Raw genomic sequence first — 22,684 nt, forward strand, 5'->3', positions numbered from 1 at the left:
CTGGAGAGTATTTCATGTGTACTTGCTTCACATAGTTTAGAGCTTTGTCATTAGGTACACATATGTTTGTATGTGTTATATCTCCTTTATGGATTAACCCTTTCCTCAATATAAATGTAAATGGATTAAACTCCAATTAAAAGACAGAGATTGGCAAAAGGGATTTAAAAAAACCTTTTATCAATATTTAATGCCCTTCTTTGTCTCCTATAACATTTTTTTGATTTAAAATCTATTTTGTCTCATAATAATATAACCACCCCAGCTCTCTTTTGGTTACATTTGCATGCAATATTTTTTCCCCATCCTTTTACTTTCAACCTCTTTTGTGGTTTTGTATCTAAGGAGTGTCTTTTATGCTGGGGGCCGGCCCTGTGGCTTAGTGGTTAAGTGTGTGCACTCCACTACCGGTGGCCTGGGTTCGGATCCCGGGCGTGCACCGACGCACCACTTGTCAGGCCATGCTGAGGTGGCGTCCCACATACAGCAACTAGAAGGATGTGCAACTATGACATACAACTATCTACTGGGGCTTTGGGGAGAAAAAGGGAAAAAAAAGGAGGAGGATTGGCAATTGATTTAGCTCAGGGCTGATCTTCCTCACAAAACAAACAAACAAACAAAAAAAGAGTATCTTTTGTAGATAGCATATAAATGGATAATGTTTTTTAATCCATTCTGCCAATCTCTGTCTTTTAATTAGAGAGTTTAATCCATTTATATTTAAAGTAATTACTGATAAGATAGGACTTCGTTCTGTCATTTAACTATTTTCTGGATAATTTATATACTTTTCATTTCTCAACTGCTCATTTACTGCCTTTTTTTCGTATCTGGTTGATTTTTTTTTGTAGTGTTTTGTTTTGATTCCCTTCTTCTTTCTTTTTCTGTGCATATTTTAGTGATTTTCCAACATAATTTGAATAGTACCAACTAAATTTCAATAATATACAAAAATTCTGCTCTCATACATCTCTGTCCTCCCCCTCTATATTGTTATTGTCACAGATTGCATCTTTGTACATTGTGTGTCCATTAACCTAGATTCATAGTTATTATTTTGTGTATTTGTCTTTTAAATCATATAGGAAAAAAAAAAGAAGTTACATACCAAAGGAGAATAATACTGACCTTTATATTTACCTATGTAGTTACCTGTACCAGTGTTCTTTATTTCTTCACATGGGTTTGAGTTACTGTCTTTACTATCCTTTCACTTCAGTCTAAAGGATTCCCTTTAGCATTTCTTCCAGGGCAGGTTTATTAGTAACAAACTCTCTTAGCTTTTATCTTGGAATGTCTTATATTCTTCTTCACTCTTGAAGGATAGTTTTTCTGGATATAGAATTCTTATTTGCAGTTTTTTTCTTTTAGCGCTTTAAATATTTCTTCCCATTGCTTTCTAGCCTCTCTGGTGAGAAATCAGCTGTTAGTCTGATTGAAGATACTTGTATGTGATAAATTGTTTTCCTCTTGTGGCTTTCGAGATTCTCTCTTTGTCTTTGACTTTTGACAATTTGACTATAATATGTCTCATGGATCAATTTGAGTTTATTTTACTTGGAGATTTTTGAGCTCCTTGGATGTGTAGATTCATATATTTCATGAAATTTGGAAAGTTTTTGTTCATTATTTCTTCAAATAGTCCCTTTTTCTTCTGGAAATATGTATGTTGGTCCACTTGATGGTGTCCCACAGTTCCCTTAGGATCTGTTCACTTTTCTTCATTCTTTTTTTTTTCTTTCTGCTCTACAGATTGGATAATTTCAATTGTCTTATCTTCAAGTTCATCAATTCTTTCTTCTGACTGCTCAAATCCTGGTGAATTTTTCATTTTAGTTATTGTACTTTTCAGCTCCAGAATTTCTACTTCATTCCTTTTAAAAATTTCTGTCTTTTTACTGATATTCTCATTTCGTTCATACATCATTTTCCTGGTTTCCTTTAGCTCTTTGAAAATATTTAAGACAGTGGCTTTTAAAGTCTTTGTATAATTAAGTCCAATGTCTGAGCTTCCTCAGGAATAGTTTCTGCAAAGTTTTTTTCATTGAATGGACCATATTTTCCTGTCTCTTTGTATCTCTTTTTTTTTGTGGTAAAAAAACTGGACATTTGCATATTATACTATGGTATTTCTGGAAGTCAAATTCTCTCCCTTCCCCAGAATTTGCTGTTCTTGATTGTTGAAGTCTGAGCTTGTGTTCAGCCAGTGTTTTTACTGAGATATCCTTGAACAACGGGAACTTAAAAAAAAAAGAACAACACCCTTCCCAATCTTTGCAGTTTGGCTCTGTGTGTGGGTATTCCTTTAATACTTAGTCAGGCCATTTGAAATTCTTCCTCACTCTTCACTTCCTGGTTGCACTGAGCGTATAGGTCAGCCAGTGGTGGAATCTTAGGATCTTCTCAGTCTTTCCTGAGCATGCATCTTGTCTCAGGCATGTGTGTGGCTTTCTAAATGCCCTTGTGTTCACGAGTACTTTTGAATTTGAGTGTCCCAATTTCCAGTGAATTTCTCTCCCAGGCTTTAGGTGGTCTAGTGTATGTACCAACTGTACCTTCGGCCCCAGGCAATTGCAGATTGTTCACCTTACAGTGTTTTCAAGAAATGCCTGCTGCTTTGCTGTTGTGGGTTCCAGGTTAGGCAAAACAGAGATGAGTGTCTTGCATTAGTCTTTCAGCTAGCCCCCAGACAGATTAGAACATAAAAACACAATGATTGCCAGAAACCAGGGTTCCACCCTGGGAAGGTGGGCTGCAAGCTTCAAGACTGCTGCTGAGTCAGGGAGGGAGTAGGGCAGGGGCAAGTAAAAATGTCATAAAGTTTTCTTACCGTTTTTTAAGTTGCCTTTTTTTTGATTCAGGATTTGCTTGGTTGCTGTAAACCTCTGACTATTTTCCAGAGTTCTGACAATGTCGGTCTGACAGTTTCTGGTTGTTTTTCCAATGTTTCTGTGGAAGTGTGGGAGTCTGAAGCTGCATACTCTGCCATTTTGCTGATGTCCCTCTCCCCACAAATTTTGATATATTGCATCATATATATATACACAAACACACACAAGTATACTTTTCAGATATACATATGTGTGTATATATATGAAAAATATATATACATACTTTCATTTTGAAGAAATTGTAGATTTACAGGAGATTGCAAAGAAATGTGTAAAGAAGTCACATGCATCCTTTCCCCAGTATCCCCAAAAGTTAATGTCTTATGAAACTATAACACAATATCAAAACCAAGAAATTGACATTGGTAAGAACCATCCTCTCTCTGCATCCCTAACCCCCTGGCAGCCACTAGTCTATTTTCCATCTCTGTAATTATGTTATTTCACTAATGTTACATAAGTGGAATCATGCAATAAGCATCCTTTGGGATTGTTTTCTTTCATTCAGCATAAGGTCCATGAGGTTTATCCAAGTTGTTGTGTGTATTCATAGGTTTTTTTTTTTTTTGTGAGGAAGACTGGCCCTGAGCTAACATCTGCCAATCCTCCTCATTTTTGCTGAGGAAGACTGGTCCTGGGTTAACATCCCTGCCCATCTTCCTCCACTTTATATGGGACGCCACCATAGCATGGCTTGACAAGTGGTGCATCAGTGCACGCCCGGGATCCAAACCGGCGAACCCTGGGCCACTGCAGTGGAGCGCATGCACTTAACCGCTTGTGCCACCGGGCCAGCCCCCCATAGTTTTGTTTTTTAATTGCTGAGTAGTATTCCATGGTCTGGATGTATAACAGTTTGTTTAGCCATTTATCCATTAAAGGAGATGTGGATAGTTTCCAGTTTGGGGCTCTTATAAATAAAGCTGTTATGAACATTCTTGTTCAACCTCTAGTGTGAAAATAAGTCTTCAATTATCTGGGATTAATGTCCAAGGATGCAACTGTTGAGTTGTACAGTAAGTACATTTTCAGTTTTCAAGGGAACTGCCAACTATTTTCCAAAGTGGCTAAACCATTCCTACCAATAATATATGTGTGATCCATATCTAAGAAAGCTATGCCTAACCCCAAGTCATAGAAATTTACTCCTAAGTTTTCTTGTAAGTGTTTTATAGTTTTAACTCATATTTAGGTCTATGATTCATTTTGAGTTAATTTTTATGTGTTAGGTGAAGACCACAATAGTTTTAGGGTCCCACAAAAGTGCTTTAAATCTTTAAAACCATAAGAAAAAAATAAGTATACTTGCTTGGATTACATTAGTCTTTATACTAATGTAGTTGTAAAACATAATTTTTAATATTTTTTTATGGAAGAAGAGGCCTCTGAGATTCCTTCTGACACCAAATACGTGTTGTCTTTTCATACCAATTCTCCAGCACCAACTGGATATCCAACAAGTCAATTTCGACAGTAACTCCAGGAGTAAGTTCAGACCCCCTAAGTTAAGGGCTCAGTCCCACAAGACTACCTCTACTTCAGATACCAGTCACCAGGCCCATGGGTCACTTGTACTTCTGACTGACCAAATTTGAGGATTCCTACAATCCCTTCCTCAGGTACGATAATTCATTGGAATGACTCACAGAACTCAGGAAAACACTTTACTTATGTTTGCTGGTTTATTATAAAAGAAACAACTCAGGAACAGTCAAATGGAAGAGATGCATAGGGCACGATACGGGGTGGGAGGGTGGGGGTGGGGGAGGGGATGCAGAGCTTCCATGTTCTCTCTGGCACTCCCCTCCCAGGACTTCCCTGTTTTCACTGACATCCCTTTAATCACATTTGGTCTTTCTAGTGACCAGGCCCCATCCTGAAGCTATCTAGGAGCCCCACCCTGAGTCACTCCATTAGCATAAACTCAGCTGTGGTGGAAAGGGACTCATTATGAATAACAAAAGACAGTCCTACCACTCAGGAAATTTCAAGGATTTTAGGAGCTCTGTGCCAAGAACCAGGGACAAAGTCAAATTATGTTTTCTATTATACCAAAGTTCCTAGAAGGCAAAAGTGCCTAGGGCCACAAAAGTCATAATGTGATCCTGTCAATTAAATAGCTTTCCCAGCAGTCCAGTTGTGAAATTATGGCAGCTTGGGGTAGGGTGATGGCAGTCGAGATCCAGTGAAATGGACAGGCTTGGGATATGTTTAAGAGGCAGAGGACTGGCTGATGGATTGGACGAGAGAGGTGAATGAAAGAGAGGAACCAAGGATGATTTCCAGATTTTTGGCTTGAACAACTGGATGAATGATGGTACCATCCACTGGGAACACTGGGAAAGGAGCAGGATTGGGGGGAAATCAAGGCTGTCTTTGACACGATGAGTTTGAGATGACTATGAGTCATGAAGTAGAGATATTAAGTAGCCATTGGATTTGTGAATCTGAGTTGTGGTGGAGATAGATGTCTGGGCTGGATGGAAATTTGAAAGTCATCAGTTTATAGACTTAAAGTCAAGGAGTTGGATGAAATCACCTGGGGAGAATAAAATAGAGAATAGGGTAAGGACTGAGCCCTGGAGCACTGAAACATTTAAAAACTGAGCCAAAGAGGAGAAATCAGCAAAGGATTTTGAAAAGGAGGCCCAGCGAGGGGACAGGAAAATCAGGACAGTGAGATGTTGAGGGAAGTTCAGGGAAAAAAGTGTTTTAAGAGAAAGGATGCTTGTCAGTTCTGCTGAGAGTTTAGTTTAGATAATAGAGAATTGGCAATTGGCTTTGGAAACATGGAGATCAACAGTAATCTTGATAAGTGATCAAGAGGGACGTCATAGCATCAGAGTAGGCTGAGAAGTGAATGAAGTGAGGAAGGGAACAAGCACTGTAGAGAGATCTTGAAAAACCTTTCTGAGAATTTATGCAGTGAAGAGGGCAGAGAGATAGGGAGTTCTGGAGGCGATTTTGAAGTCAAGGGAGGTTTGTTTTAGATGGGAGGAATTACAGTATGTTTATATACTGATAGGAGTAATCTAATAGAGAAGGGAGAAAGCAATGATGCTGGATGGTGAGGTAATTGTAGGAGTAAAATCCTTAGGAATGTGGGAGGCAAAGGAATCCAGGTCACTGGTGGAGGGACTGACCTTCACAGGCACAAGGACACTTCATTCATAGTAACTCAAATGTTACTACGCCAATAAGAGTAGTTTTGACGGTGAGAAGATAAGGGAGTTCATGTTGTCTGTTATATTTTAATTTTTTCCATGAGATATGAGGCAAAGTTGAGGAGCAAAAAGTGGGGTTGGAGAGGAGATAGGAGGCTTTTAGTAGAGAGGAAAAGGTGTCAAATAATTCTTTCATCACGTCTACTTAAATGTCAATTTAGAGGCGAAAGCTCTCTCAGGATTAAGTACATCTCCTCCCAGCCCCTTTTTCTCTCACTGGACGGTTCATGCTTTTCTGGTACTCATCACCCTTTGTAACTGTATCTTTATAGGTTCGCATGTCTGTTCCCCCATTACAGAACTACAGGAGGGCAAGGACTTGGTTGTATTTAATTTCCCAATGTATATATAGCCCTTAGAAACAGGGCCGGTACAAAGTCACTAAATAATTGCTTGAAACAAAGAAATTAATGAATGAAAGTTTTCAGAATTTTGTCTTAGGCCACTCCTGTTAAGTACTTGCTTGTGCAAGTCACTTTTCCTCTCTGAGCTTTATTCCTGAATATATACCACGGGAACAGTAGTCTCTTCCCTGCCTACCTCACCGCGTTGTCATGAGGAGGATCTGAGCTAATAAACCTGGAAATACTTCATCAAGTGATTCTTAAATGTAACGGATTGTTATTTTTAGCCCACGTGTAGCCTCGCAGGTAGCAGGTGCTGAAAAGGACTTGCTGATTGGGGGAGGGCGTATTATTGTTCCCTGTGCCTGCGGAGGGGCGGGGCTCAGGCCAGCAGCCCTCCCGCTCCGGCCTTTCCCTGGAGGCGCTAGCCGGGCGAGGATGGGGGGCGGGGAGGCCTAGGAGGGAGTAACTGTCAAATCTCTCCGCTTGGCGCCATTATTTAAATAGTACGTGTCCGTGTCGCAGCTGTACGTGCCCAGGGCGGGGCTCCGAGCGCCCGGAGCGAGGCGGAGGCCGGGGGCGGGCCGAGGAGGCGGAGGGGCGAGAGGGGACGGGCCGGGGCGGGGCCAGGCTGGCTAGAGGGGCGGGTCTAGCGGCGGCCCCCGGCGAGGTTCACTGCGCTTGCGCTGACAGACGCAAGATGGCGGACAGTGCGGAACTAAAGGTAAAGCGCAGCTCGAATTCACTTCTAATATTCGGCCGCGGAGACGGCGCCGCTGGTGCCGAGGGGGATGGGTCCGACCCTGGGGGGCCGCTCGGGCTTGACTCCATCCAGGCCTGGAGTTGTAGGGCGGAGCGGCGCGCCCGGCCCCAGCTGAGGGGGCCCGGCAGCGGCGGGCCGCGGGCCCCGGGTGCCTCGGGGGCGCTGACGGGTCGTCCCCGGCGTGTTATTGTTGTGGGCGCCTCTGGCGGGGGAGGCGGGGGAAGAGATCGCCAGTGGGGAGGTGGGGGCCGCGGCCGCCCCCGGGGCTCGGCGTGCTCACCTTCCAGGCAGCCTCCCCGCCCCCCCATGGGGAGCGGGGGCTAGGGCAGGGTGTTCGTGTCGGGGGGATTGGGAAAGCTCCCCGCCGCCGCTTCCTCTTCCTCCTTTGCAGTCCCGGGCTCCTGTCAGGCGCTCGGCTCAGACCCCCGGGAACTTGGCTCCGGCCGCCCCGCCCCTCCGTGGCTCCCTGCGGCCCCCGCCCCGGACTCGGCTCTCCCGGCTGCCTGCCTGTCAGGAGGCGCCCGGGGTGCCCCGCTTGTGCGCAGCGCGATCCTGGGGCGATGGGGTGGGGATGTGGAGAGAAGCTCCGGGAAAGTTTAGTGAGCCTCGGGCCGGCGTTGGGGTTCGGCTGAGGGGTAGCGGGGGGGTGTGCCTGGGCGGGACGTTACTATTTCTCTCTGATTCTTGGTAACCGGGGGGCAGAAACCCCCTCGAAGGGTGTGCGTTGGGAAGCAGTGGTGGGTGGTGGGAAGCACCTACCTCTCTCCTCTTTTCCTTCTCTTCCTTTGGCTGGTGCGGAGGGTAAGAGGAGCCTTTCGGGGTCTCTGCACACACCATGATGGCGATGCTGTAGCTGATGGAGGTGAATGGTTCGTGTTTATATCCCCCCGTTGCCTTTTGTTTGTGGGGACATCTTGCTGGCCATGTTGATTTGAACGAAATTCTCCCGTCATCCTACTTCAACCCCCAATAAATAGAACGTTCCTCCGTTCCTCTCAACTGTGCCAATTACTCACGCCTCGCGAAATTGGATGAAAGGGTGCCCCCTTTTCCCCGCTCATCCTCCCGCCCCAATCTTCTTTACCTGATGATGGCTTCTTTACCGAAGCAGATATACCACTACACAAGCAGTTGGGGGAGGAGGGTGGAACCCTTGTGATTGGATTGTGACAAATGGGGCTCCGCTTGAATAATTTTGGTTTAGTAGCAAGCAGTTTTTAACTAACGCGTATTATTTCGAGGCTCTGAACGCGATATTCCCTACTCTGTGGCTTCCTGTGTGTGATCCAAGCAGCTGGTTGTGTCCTGACCCAGAGAGCTGACATCTCTGTCAGAGTGGAGATTGGGATATACAGTTGTAAATCTTCGGGGAGAGTCCTCTTTTTATAATTAATAAAAATTGTGTAAAAAATTTTCTCCGTTATAATGAAGCGACAACTTCTAGAATAACCAAACGCCAGGTTTGTTTCTGGAGAGTTTTTCTGTGGAAAGCGTCGCTGAAAGATCGTTTTCCCCCAGTAATTTTGCAATGTTAACACTCCACAATTTGTATATTAAGGCGCTGGCTTTGAGTGTCGTTCTTTTTAAATTTACTGCTAATTACAAATAAATTTAAGGGAGAGCAGATTTAGGATGGTTGGTTTCGTTTTTTCCTGTTTCAAACTAGTGACCGAAGTGAAAAAGCCTCAAGAATTTGAATATTGGCAGGTAATTAACTCTTGAAATAAAAAAGTCCACAACTTCAAGATACATGTTTTCTATAGTTTTATTCTTGAAATGTAGTCCCTATGTGGCTGTAATCTTTGCCTTCTAATATTTATTTTGTTAGGCATCCTTTTGAATGATAGCTAATCAGTTCTGTTATACGGGGACCACAGAGTAAAGCTGAAAAGCTTGTGCTGGCTATATTGTCACTCTTGATGCTGTCCAAAGAAACTGATGTGGAAAGCACATGCTGGGAGATTTCTTCCTTTGTTCTTTCTCATTTTAAGAAAGTGCCTTTAGGGATAGATAGATCCCTCGTGTGAGTCTTGTTAGGTAAAGTTTCTGTTTGCTAAAATGAGCCTGTATCAGATAAACGCTAAGAACTTGGGGGAAAGATTATTTTTCTAAAATTGGTCTCCTTTTTTGCTCTTTCCAAAATCTACTTGAGTTTTTCCAGAGGAGTTGTTTTCTACTTTTATGTTCCTGTTGTACATTTTTTTCAAATTATAATAACTGTTTTGACATTCAGGTCTGTCATTGTGTGTGCCCAGTACTTTGAGGAGGTGTGATAAATTGCTTAGCTGGTGATAGCTGTGTTAAAATTTTGTTAATACTTGATTGTGGTTAGATTTCTTTTTTTTGGAGTGGGGAGATCATCTTAGGAACCCCTACCTTAGTTATTTGAGAATGTGTGTATATAATTTTCTGTGCAGTAAGCTTTGGAAGATACTGCTTTTGGAAATTGTATTTTCTGGTGGTTTTTTGTTTGTGGTTTTTGGAGGTAAATAGCGTTTATTCCTAATAAGGTAGGAAAAGAGTAAGAATTAAGAAAAACCCAGATTTTTTAAAGTTTTAGGTGAAAATACGGTACTTCCAATGAATTTCTAACTATGAGGCTTTGAATAAATACATTGACTTTTTTGGTATCTTAATTCACAATCCATGTTTCATTTTGCTGTGGATTGTATTCATAATTATTTTCCTCATGGTCCATTTTTGAGTCCTTGTAAATCTATAACAAATCTGCAAAGATCAGATGGGAAAATGGATAGATCTGTATCTCCTGTAGTATTAGTGCAAGCTGCAACACTTAAAGATATTGCCAATAAAAATTAGATTATGAGTCATGCATATCAAAAAGAGTTCTCGGTGTATATTTGTTTATATACCCATAAATGACATTTGTAAGAATGTAGAGAGTGAACTTTTTGTTATCTTTAGGAATTTAAAAGCAGGAGGGTGTGATGACCAGATGATCTTGGAAGTTAATAATCTGACAGCTTCATGTAGCTCCTCTTAAAGTACTTTTTAAAAAAAAATCACAAATGTTTTTTGCTTTAAAACTCAAAGCAAGTTGTATTGCCATTTTAACTCACAGGAGGAAGAGTGGGAAGGAAGAAGTTCTTCATTTCAGTGGAGCAAATAATGGATTTCAATGGGAAGAGAAACCGCTTAAAAGTATAATTTTAAAAGTATCTATAAGCGTGTCAGTAAATTCTGTTGTCATATTCTGCCTCTTTATTTTCAAGAAATAGCCACTTAATTTTGCTCTTTGTGATGTCATTGTTTGCTTTTATTTCAGATAGAAGCAAGTAAATCGGACAATTTATTCACAAATTTGATTTGAATCTCCATAACTTGCTTTTGTCAAGTGCCACATTTAGATGGCTTTTGTTTTAAGTCACCATTCTTATGAACAGTATTTGAAAACATTGTATAAAACACTTAGTTTTTAAGCATTTCATATAATTGTTTGGAAATTCCGCCTTTTCCTCCGCCGTTTTCTCTGGCTGATTGTATTGTCTTTCTCTTCAAAGAGTCTCTTGTAATCCCTGTTGATTGCGGTAGTGCTGAGTGGTGAGGCCATAGCTGATTAACCTTGGGTTTCTCCTGGTGAACTCCATCAGCATGCTGCTCCAGGGTTCTTGCTGAGAGTTTTGAGTTCAGTGTAATTTGTGCCCTTTCTTGCTGGTAACTAGGGATAAGAAAATAAAATGGCTCGTGGTTGTAGGGGGAACTGAGAGAAGTATCTCAAGTTTCTGAAAAACTGGGTGTTTATGATGAATGTAGCCTTTAAAAACAAACAAAACTCCTGATTACTTCATAGGATTGATTGTAGTGTTTTCTGAAGTATTCTGAAGTATTCTGTGGCATTAAGCACCTTGTTATTTCTTTTTTTAATATTTGAGTAATATTTATACAGTACTTGACAGTTCATAGTCTATCACATTATCTCATTTGGTCTTCCTAACAGTTCTTTGAGGTATAAAAGGCAGGTAATATCTCCCTTTTTGTCCATAAAGTGAGCCCAGAAAGGGTAAGTGACTTGTCCAAGGTCATACAAATAAAAGTGGCAGAGACTTAAACCTAGGTCTTGTGATTTCAAAACTTTGTACTGTAGGCTGCCTTAAAGGTGCCATGTCAGTCCTGGAGCTCTGTAGGGTGCCTTGCTCACAAAGAATTCTAGTTATGTTGTTGCTAATACTTTCCCTCTTGCTCTATGCCAGGGTATTTTTGGATATTCCTTGGGCTTTTTGCAAGGAAGATTTTGGAGTTTGTTAGTTGGAATCCTAGACATTAATTCATGCAAATATCATTTTGCTTGGGAAGATTTCAGAGAATACTGAGAAGTAAGCAGAAAAATAAACAGCACCTGTAATCCCAGCATTTAGAAATCTCATGGTTAACATCTGGGTGTCTGTCCATTTAGACTTTCTCTCTGTGAGCATACGTGTATGTATGTTCATCACAAAAAGGGATCATACTACTCTTTATTTGTGATCTGCTATTTTCTTGGCTGCCTTTCCAGGTAGTAAATATAGGTCTATATGATCATTTGAAAGGTAACATTGTATTTTATTCAACTAGTCTCTTGTCATTGAACAACTAGATGATTTCCACTTTTTTGCTATTTTAAACAGTTTCTTGACAAACAGCCTGATACAAAAGTTAGCAAATGTTTTATTCTAACTAAATATATTGATATGACAGAACTTTTTTTGTGCTTCAGAGAGCAATACAAATGGTATTTTGATTACATGAAGTGTTGTGAGTGAAATAAGTTAATTCTTTATTTCTTCATTGTCTATACCTTTATTGTTTCAGTTTCTATAAACCTGTCAGATAAGATTATTGAATTATGGCAGAGATAGATTTTATAAAATGTAAGTAAACATTGCTTCTGAATCAGAACATTTGATAAAGTATGAAATAGATTATGGAATAACATGTATAATTTATATTGAGTATGTTTGATTTTGGAAATTATAACACAGTAACAAATATTGCAAGTTTATGTGCTCATCTGTTTTTAATTAGCGTTAAGAAAAAAGCATTGCTGAATGTTAATATGAAGAAAGTGGATATGAGAATTTGCCTTACTCAGATTTTTAATCTCAAAGCAAAGTGTTGCCATAGTATTTATTAGATTGGTAGGTAACATTCTTTCGAGGAGGCTTTTATAGAATGGAGGTTACATAGGCAATGAAAACATTCTTCTATTTCAAGAAGGAAGCTTTATGGATTAAATCAGTTAATAAATGCATATGTGAATTGAGTTAAGGATATTATTTGTGCAGCATCTGAAAAGTACTGCACTGTAGAAGGAACAGTTGATGAAATTAAGGGTGTGACATTGACATGTTAAATTTGGTCCTCACCTACACTTGCATTTATGGAACAAATTTTATCATTAGGATTTTTTTTTTTTTAGAACACAGTTTGTATGTTTATTTATTGTCTTTTTTTTTTTTTTTTTTGGAGAAAGATTGTTGCTGAGCTAACGTCTGTGCCAGTCTTCCTCTATTTTGTATATGGGTTGCCACCGTAGCATGGCTTGACGAATGGTGTAGGTCCACGCCCAGGATTCAAACTGGTGAACCCTGGGCTACCGAAGCAGAGCATGCAGACTTAACCGCTATGCCACCGGGCTGGCCCCATTAGGATTTTTTTTGAAATAGGGGATAGAGAAATTTTAAAGAATTTAGCTGGCCTTTACTGTCAATTTCAGGAGTAGTACTAATTGCCGTGCAATTTTGCTACTCTCACTGCAAGACGTTTGTGACTATACTTTCCCTTCCATGTTAAAAATTATGGAACTCCTATTACTTTTGATTCCCTCTCCTCTTGGTTTCAGTGGTGTCACATGAAAAGATAACTCCCCAAACCTCTCCTCCCCTCAGAATTTTCTGGTAAATCTTCATTCTTTGCATGAACTTCTAAAATTCATCAAAATGAAAAAACCACCTTCTTTTCTTTTCTACTTCACCTTAGATCAAGCAAACAAAACAAACATAAACCCTTTGAACATTAACTAGTAATTTTGAAATATCAGTAACTCTCACAGGACTGTTGCAAATGTTCCTATTTTTTAAAAACTTCATCTCTTCCTTACCTTTCCTGCTATTCTTCTCTGCTTTCAATTTCCCCCCTTTGGTTGCCAGGTTAATTTTCCTAAAACATTCTTTTCATCCTGTCACTCCAATGGCTTTCCATCAAAAACAGGATAAAGTCTTAGCTCTTAGTTTGGTATTCAGGATTTTCTATAGTCTGACCCCAGTCTACTTTGTGTGTGTGTTTTGTCTCCTCCACTATACATATAGCAAAAGTCCTTAACTAAAACCAGAGCTGTTAGTTTCCTTCTTTCGGTTGACTAGTGTTCTGCTTTGTACACCACTCCATTCTCCCCCGTCCCTACCCTGTGGATACAGTAGGTGCTTAAGATATATTTGTCAAATGAACAGATTATGTTCAGGGTTTGTTTCTCTTAGTGAAGGGCAGGTGCACATGTCTATATGACAGTCTAAATTGTAAATGTTCTGAGATAAGGTCATATCCTCACACTTTTTTTCACGGCTGCTTCTTAGATAAACTTGAATAATATTAAATCCAGAATAATTTATGAAAGACTGTTTTAGGTTTACCTTTTACATTTCTTTAAGTTATATAGATAATAAATGAATACATTTCTTATTGGAATGATATAGCAGTAGGTAGAGTAAAATTTTAAATCTTCATCCCCTCCCCCCCAGGCAAACACTTTGGTATCTTTTTTTGGGGGTATATTTTGGGGGGGTCAGCATTACAGCTTTATTGAGATATAATTTACATCACATACATTTAAAATGCACAATAAAATGGTTTTTAATATATTCACAAAGTTGTGCAACCATTACCACGACAATTTTACAATATTTTTCTTACCCCAAAAAGAAATCCTGCACCCTTCAGCTTTCACTCCCTTTGCCCACAGCTCCACCCCATCCTCAGGCAACCGTTAATCTACTTTCTGTCTCTGTAGGTTTGCCTGTTTTGGACGTTTCATATAAATGGAATCATATAATATGTAGCCTAGTGTGTCTGACCTATTCATTTTTCTGTTTGTGGTTATCAGTTAGGTATATCTGTATAATATTTGTAATTTTTTGTACGTGTATTTCTAGATTCAGAACAAACTAGGTACATAGAAGGAACTCAATAAGTATTTATTAAATGAATGTACATGTACGTAAGTATATTTTCTAAAAACATAAGTGGGATCATACTATACGTAGTATTCTTTGACTTGGTTTTTTCATTTAACAGTGTATATTGGAGATCTTTCCATGACATGTCCCAAAATGAGATGGTCTCATTCTTTTTTAACAGTGCAAATATCTCATATGTATGTTCGTAGAGGTTTACCTCTTAAATTTATCAGTGTATATGTCTGAAAGTTCTTAACTTGTTTTGATGATTTTGTTATACTGTTTTGAAAAAAAATAGTTGTCACATTTAATGTAATCACTATAGTATTAATATTGGAGTTTCACTTAAAAATAGGAGTGAAAACTGTAACAGGGAAGGGTTATTTGGCTCGAGGAGAAATGGAATGTAGGCTCTTTGTAGGGTTCCAGCAGTGCACAACCAAAGCAATTCATTTTGTATTTGGGTTTCTGAATATGAGCAAGACTGTTTTTAGCTTCATGGCATGGTGCTTAAAATAGAATTTAACATGCTATCTTGTGCTTTATGGTGAATTTTAAGACTTTTTTCTTGCAGTCATGTAGGTCTAATCTTAAAAAAAGATCTGAAAGATTTCAGGATAAATATTTTTCTCATATGTTAAAATCATCATTCTGGTTTAGGGGCTTCTGTAAGTTACCCAAGAAAGGGAATAAGAAGCACCTAGCTCAGAGCCTAGCCTATGGTAGGTACTTGGTAATTATTTGTTATTTACTCAAGAAGTATCTATCACATTCTGTCATTCATTATATGTTTTGAGTTCCAACTGTGTGTGAGGTACCAGGCTATCAGTGGTTAGAGTATATCACCATGTACATATGTGTATTTATTTAAATACTTCTGCTATAATGGAATATTTACTAAAATATTATCTTTTTCTTAATCATACAAGTAATGCATCAGCTATTACAGTGGTTCTTAAAGTCTATTTCCCAGACCTCTGGGGGTTCTCCAGACTCTTTCTGGGAGTCCTCTAGGTCAAAACTATTTTTCTAATAATAGTAAGGCATTATTTGCTATGTTGACATTTGCAAAATCCATGGGGGCTAAAATTGCTGGTGCCCTGGTTCAAATTAAGGCAGTGGCACTAAACTGTACTAGTTTAGAACATCACTATGCCCTTTGAATTAAAAAATAAATGCCAGTTACATGTAATGTCCTTGATGAAGCAATAAAACTTATTAATTTTATTATGGCTCAATCTCTGAGTACATTTTAAAATATATTTTTGTGTGATGAAATGGAAAGTAACTGTAAAGCACTTTTACTGAATACCAAATCCGATGGTTAACTCAAGGAAAAGAACTTGTGCAGTAGTTTGGGTTGTGTGCTGAACTAGCTGCTTTCCTAATAGAATACCATTTTTATTTGAAAGAGTGGTTGACAAGGTATGGTTATACAGTCTTGGGTATTCGGCAGACGTTTTCTCAAAACCAAACAAGGTGAGCCTGTCACTGCAAGCAAAACAACTGACAATATTTGTTGCTAATGATAAAATTCAAGCTTTCAAGCGAAAATAGAATTTTGGAAGACTTGTATTTGCCTCTGTGAGCTTGACAGCTTCCCAATACTTGACTTTTTTTGATAAGATCAGTGGTGGTATTAATGAATGTGATATATTGAAGTTGTATAGTGAAAGTGTTAACATTTGGAAGAACTGCATAACTCTGTGAACCAATATTTTCTAAATAACCAATGCATGGTGCTATAAAATCATGTGTGGGTAAAAAGATCCATTGGAAGTGGAAAACAGACCAAGGGATTTCAATATATCAGAGTAGGAAATGTTCATTGGTATGGTTTCAGATTCCATATTGCAACAGCCTTTAAGAAACTGCCACTTCTCGAGTTTTGGTGAAGGATCAAGAATATCTGCAGTTATGTGAATAGGCTATTGAACTACCCCAGCTTTTCCAACTACATATCTGTGTGAGGCTGAATTTTCTTCATATACTTCAATCAAAACAACCTAATGCAGCAGAGAATGCAAAAGCAAATATAAGAATCAGGCTGTCTTTATTATTAAGCCAGATATTAAAGAGATGTGCAAAAATGTAAAACAGTGACAGTCTTCTCACTAATATTTTTTTCTTTTGGAATATAGTTTTTTAAATTTAATATGTAATTTATGTTAAGTAATGAATTATTATTTTTAAATGACAGTGTATCTTTAAAGAATTTCTCAGTTTTAATTTCTAATACAGTAAATATGGATAGATTTAATCAACCAAATTTTTTGGGTACTCTGTTTTCAAGATTTTAGAAGAGTACAGAGAGCAAAAACTTTTGAGAACCGGAACACACATTTTATATAAGATTTACAGTACAGGAGTCTATAGTTTAAAATGGGAATATCTCTTTCACGTTCTCACTCACGATATTTTTTATAATTTAAAAGAAAAAATAGTTTGCCTTTAGTTAATGGTTATTCATTTACAAGGCAAATTTGCTAAGCAGAAGCTGCTTAATGGTATCCTGCATCTCTTTAGTAAAAATACTAAGCACATTGAATGAATGTGTCCAAGTATAGTACTTTAAATCAGTAATGGTGTGGGAATTGTATAACTTTTTATTTTCTCAAGGTTATGTCTCAACCCTTGATTGCCTTTTTTTCTGTAGTAGGGGATGGAATAACTTGGATAAATGAAAAATCCGTACAGATGTCTCCTAACCTAATTTTAGCCCATAATTTCCTCTTCAGCAGATCTTATTAGCTTTTACCAAATATCTAAGATGACTGATTTGCATTCAACCTGTTTTGTTTTCTTCCTTTCACTTTTGTAGGATTGAAGTGGGACCTAGAGATTGTAAGATTCTGAATGCTTTTCAGCTTCTCTTCTACCTTTCTGTAGAGTTGTATTTGAAAAACTTCAGCCTCTGTATTCCTTAAGCATCTTTCCCCAGGGTGTCCAAGGAAGACTGTTTATTAATTGTGTATAGTATTAATTAGGGAAGAGAACATGGATTTTAGGATTGCCATTAGTTTTCACTCCTGAATTTAGATAGCAATCCCAGGAATAGTTCAGACTAATGGGAAGGATGAAGAGTTAAAATGAATAACCCTTGGGGCTGGCCCGGTGGCATAGTGGCTAAGTTCGTGCTCACCTTCAGCGGCCTGGAGTTCACAGGTTTGGATCCTGGGTGCGGACCTACGCACTGCTTGTCAAGCCATGCTGTGGCAGGCATCCCACATATAAAGTAGAGGAAGATGGGCACGGATGTAAGCCCAGAGCCAGTCTTCCTCAGGAAAAAGAGGAGGATTGGCAACAGATGTTAGCTCAGGGCTAATCTTCCTCTCACACACACACACACACACACACACACACAAAGGTAATAACCCTTAATTCTAGACTATTTTTTCCTTTGTGTTTTTTTTTGAAGATTTGCCCTGAGCTAACATCTGTTGCCAGTCTTTCTCCTTTGTTCCTCCCAATGCCCCAATAGGTAGTTGTATGTCCTAGTTGTACATCCTTCTAGTTGCTCTGTGTGGGAAGCCACCTCAGAATGGCTTGATGAGCTGTGTGTAGGTCCACACCTAGGATCTGAACTGGTGAACCCTGGGCCGCCAAAGCAGAGTGCGGGAACTTAACTGCTTCGCCACTGGGCCAGCCCCTAGACTATTTTTAAAAAGTTACTTCTTGATGCAGGCAACTGTTGTAAAAAGTTTTTCCAAGTGGCGACCCTGCTATGCCCAATGGAAAGGATATTAGTTAAGACTTGTTTGTAATTAGCAGTATTGGCATATAAACAAAATGTGCTATAACTATTGAATAGTTTGTTCTGTTGAGTAGGTTAAACTTTGCTACTTACAGGTTGGTTGATAATTATTTAGAACATATTTTCTTGTAGGTAAACACTTCATACTGTACTAGTAGAGTTATTTTTTGGAATCTGCTGATCTTAACAGGTGATTTCTATTGAATGTGGAGGGTGATACTGAACATTTTATTTTGCAGACAGATTTTAGTTTTATTTGTACCTTTAGTAAAAGTGGCCCATTTTTCGTTGTTCAACATCTGTCATCCTAACTACATAATCCGTTTGAAGGAATGGGATCGGCAGCTGATGTGTGTTTGTGTGTGTAGAGAGGGGGTGGTAGTGGTGAGGATACTGTGAATGCTGTTGGAATTCAAAGGGTTTGTCATCCTCCATCAAAGATAATTCTACAAATAAAGTTAATCAAGGAAAAAAATGATATCAACTTGAAGTGAAAATAGTTAAGCTCTTATTAATTAGCTACGGGTTACGGGTTTATGGTATTTGAAGAAGTAAATATTATCTTATGAATACAAAAACAATTTTTTTATTTGATTTAAAAATTACTTGATCCTTTAAAATTTTGCCTTTTAGAGTCTTAGCTCATTAAAAACATGATATTGAAGAGAATTTGTTTTACTTCCTATATGGGTAGGCCTTTTCGTGCACTCATTTATTTACTAAATATTTGAGTATATACCATGTGCCTGGTACTGTGCTAGTCATCAGTATACAAAGATAATTAAAACATAATTCCTGATAGGAATTCAGTCTTGTGGAGAGATGGACACATACTATCTTGCATCATAATTATCTGCTTAAGACCAATAATAGAGCCATGTGTGATTGATCTGTACTTTTTACTTAACTTTGAATCTCTACATTCCTGAATTATTATATTTAAGAAAGTTAAATGTTTCTCTTCAGCTTTCACATATGAATGCTTTAAATTGATTAAAAAATTAGTTAACTTATTTTTAAAAAAACTTACATAAAGTCGTTCTGGGATTCCTTTGTTTCTCCCCCATCCAGCTGTCTGCCCCCTGCCCACCTCCCCATGATTTTAAAAAAGTGTCATTTTTGGGTTAGTTATTTTGCCAAACTAAATTAAAGTAACCAAAATCTATTAAGAGCAAAAGGAGTTTAAATAAAGTTAACATTGAACTGTAGTAATGATCTTACTCAAAGGTACTGTTAAATCTTTGACAGATCTTAGCTTTTCAGAAAGTTTTCTCTAACGGCTAGTTTTATCTCTTAAATGAAACTCTAGACAATTTGAGGTGTGTTATAATTTTGAACAGTTAGACATTCTCTCTTCTATACACTTACCTTTGTAACATAAAGATGCTTTCCACATTGTACAGGGTACAGAGTGCCGTTTCAGTTCTTGAATCTTTACGTGGGACCTTTCTGGAGATTTTAGGATCTTTGTTCCTGGTGTGCTCAAACTTTGTGGTGAAAGGCCTTGGTGTGGGTATTTTTCAGTTACTGTGCTAAGGTACTTGGTGACCCAGTCTGGAGACAGATGTCCTTTATTTCTAGGAAATTTTCTTGTATTAATCCTTTTGTAATTCTCTCTCTCTCATTTTCTCTGTTTTCTCTTGTCAGAGGACTGGACTTCTGCCTTTACTTTTTTTTTTTTCTAAATCGTCAATTATTGTCTTTTACTCTTTGCGCCTGTGAATTAGTTTTTCTTTTTTCTTCCTTTGTCTTTCTTTAAACTAGCATTTTGTTTCCTTTGAGGGAGGGAATATGGTAGATGTTTGTGTATGGTCAGTTCATATTTAACTGGTGGACATGGTAAACTTTCTGTGAAGCTCATAATACAAACTGTGTTAGTATATGATAACCATTCTTAAATAGTTGCCAATGTTGAATTAAGATTTATGTTGAGTGATAATAGAAGTGCTGTTTTCTGAGAGGAAGCTAGGTTGCTTTAAAAAAAAAATGTATATACAAAATAATATGTATAACTTTGTAGAAGAATGTATAACCTATTTATAGAAGACTAATAAAACAAACATCAAACTTAGTAGAGTATTCTAAAACTTTGAAGTCTTCTTTAGTGTACTCTCATCCTGTCTCCTTCCCACTTCTCCCAGGTAATTTGTATTAATAGGTCACTTTTAAAATCAAAACTGGTAGTGAGATATTAGTTTTGTATATTTTTTACTTGTAAGGTTGTTTTTAAGCCATTGCTTCTAATTAAACTATTTAATTATATCATAGTCTAATAAATTTCCAAATTTGATTTAATATTCTTTAAAGAGGTGGATTCCATAGGTGGAGGTGGAGAGAAAAGTTTTGGAGACCTCATTTTGAAAATATGCATAACTGTGGCGAAAATACATGCCCATAGAATCTAGCAATTACGCCTAATAATGTTTGGGGAGGAAGAAGAGACTTAAGTTAATTGCCACAGTGATCCACACTTCGTTGAGTCTCGAAAAGTGCTTAGATTTATATGTGTCCATGCTGTAATCCATGAAGAACATAAATCAGAGTTATGAGAAAAGTCTAGCTTTTTGGTGGAAGCGTAAACCATTAAAGTCTGTGTTATACTTTATATATTTTTGTCCATTATTTTGTTTGATACATTTAAAAAAGTTTTATGTAAAGTAAAAATAATTATTCCTTTACTGGGCTATAGATATTTTGTGCTAAGTCTTGAAAACAAATAAACATTCTCCCCTCCCCCTTCTTTTTGCCTGTTTCAAGTTTGACCTTTCATATTGCAGTTGCTTAAAGCAAGGTTCTTATTCATTCCATCAATAAAAGTGAGGGCTGATTTATGTGTCAGATACTGTGTTAGATGCTCAATAGTCAGTTGGGAATCAAATAGATCAAGTCTTTGCCCTTGTGAAACTTACATTCTAGTATTCTGGTAAGTATATGAAAAATAGTTTGGTTCTCTTGCATCTTTCTGGATCTGAATTTTTATGAAGAGCACATGTTTTTATAATTAGCAAAAAATGCTGTTTTTTAATTATGGAAGTTTTTTTTTGAGTATCAAATAAAATGTTGACTATATGGTTAAGGAAAGTTGAAGAGTCATTTGTTTTATGTATGCTTCGTAAAGGTAGTTTTTGAAGGAATGAGATGTGGGAGGAGCAAGGAAAAGATATAAAGTAATTATTGTGGGAAGTTTGCTGGCTTACTGGAAAATTTAGTGGGATTCCTGTGCCCATTGAGATTGATGATTATGGATGTATAGTAACATCTATTTGCCCGTGCGAATGCGTTCTTCTGTGTGCCTGAGATGTAAAATTGGAACCAGTTGAGTATGCCAGGTATAGAGGAGGAAGGGAATTTTGCAAAGGAGTGTTGAGTGGTGGACCATGGAATCTTATTAAACTGAAGGGGGCTGATGGATAGAGAGTGTTAGCATCAATGAATTGGAGATATTTATGAAGTTGAATTGTTGGAGTGGAGATACTGAAGCAAGTCAGAATAGCAGGTAGTGGTTGGAGAACGGAATGTTTGGATTAGTGATTTTGGAGGTGGTGCAGTTTCTGGTGGAAAGGTCCAAGGTGTGGCCGCGGGAGTGAGTGGTTGAGGGTGGAGAGTAATGATGAGAAGTTAAGAAATATAGCCCAGGGTATTGGGTTGGAGCCTGGATAATTGAGCAGGTGCTAAGACCTTCAGTGAATGACAGGGATGTTGTTCTAGAACTACACTGTCCAATACTGTAGCCACTAGTCATATGTGGCTATTGAGCATTTCAAATGGGGCTAGTCTGAATTGAGATGTGCTGTAAGTGTAAAATATACACTGGATTTTGAAGACATAGTATGAAGCAAAGAATAGAAAATATCTCATTAATAATTGTTTTATATTGATTACGTGTTGGAATGATACTATTTTGGATATATTGGGTTAAGTAAAATATATTATTAATTTTACCTGTTTCTTTTTACGTTTTATTTATTTATTTATTTTATATTGGTGAGAAAGATTGTCCCTGAGCTAACGTCTGTGCCAGTCTTCCTCTATTTTGTATGTGGGACGCTGCCACAGCATGGCTTGATGAGCGATGTGTAGGTCCGCCCCGGGATCTGAACGCTCGAACCCTGGGCCGCCGAAGCGGAGTGCGTGAACTTAACCACTATGTCACTGGGCTGGCCCCTCTTTTTACTTTTTTAAATCTGCTAGTAGAAAATTTAAAATTACATGTGTGGCTCTCATTTGCAGCTTACATTATATTTCTTTTGAGGAGTGATTTTCTAGAAATATTATCACCAATAAGTAGTATGAGGATTAGGAGGGAAGACATCTGTAGGGGTCTCTTGAACCCAGTATAAGAATCTTTTGTGAGAGAAAATGGACATCTCCCAGACTTCTTTTCATTTAATTCCCTGGTGCTTTCTCTTCTGCTATTCTTTGTGCATTGGAATTCCTTTCTGTTCAGTCCCTACACACCTACCTTTACTCCTTTTGCCCCATAGCCAACTTTAAGGAGTTTGTCTCATTCTTGTGGAGGAAAGAAATGTCTAGAAC

At 38.3% G+C, this 22,684-nt stretch overlaps 1 protein-coding gene across 3 annotated transcripts in view; it reads left to right on the plus strand.

Annotated features, from left to right (window-relative positions):
* The first annotated feature begins 7,110 nt into the window (after positions 1-7,110).
* PIAS1 (protein inhibitor of activated STAT 1) overlaps positions 7,111-22,684 on the plus strand; it is a 128,692-nt gene continuing 113,118 nt past the window's right edge. The window contains exon 1 of one of the 3 annotated variants that reach the window (XM_004421740.3): positions 7,111-7,186. In XM_004421740.3, coding sequence (XP_004421797.1) covers positions 7,163-7,186 — 24 coding nt within the window. In that variant the 5' untranslated portion in view covers positions 7,111-7,162. Of the gene's footprint in view, positions 7,187-9,899; positions 10,388-22,684 lie in introns of those variants that run through there. The other 2 variants (XM_087428590.1, XM_087428589.1) reach the window with 2 other exon arrangements.

The sequence above is a fragment of the Ceratotherium simum genome, chromosome 3 (assembly GCF_057802395.1).
Source record: "Ceratotherium simum simum isolate JZ-2026a chromosome 3, ASM5780239v1, whole genome shotgun sequence".
Lineage (NCBI taxonomy): Eukaryota > Metazoa > Chordata > Mammalia > Perissodactyla > Rhinocerotidae > Ceratotherium > Ceratotherium simum.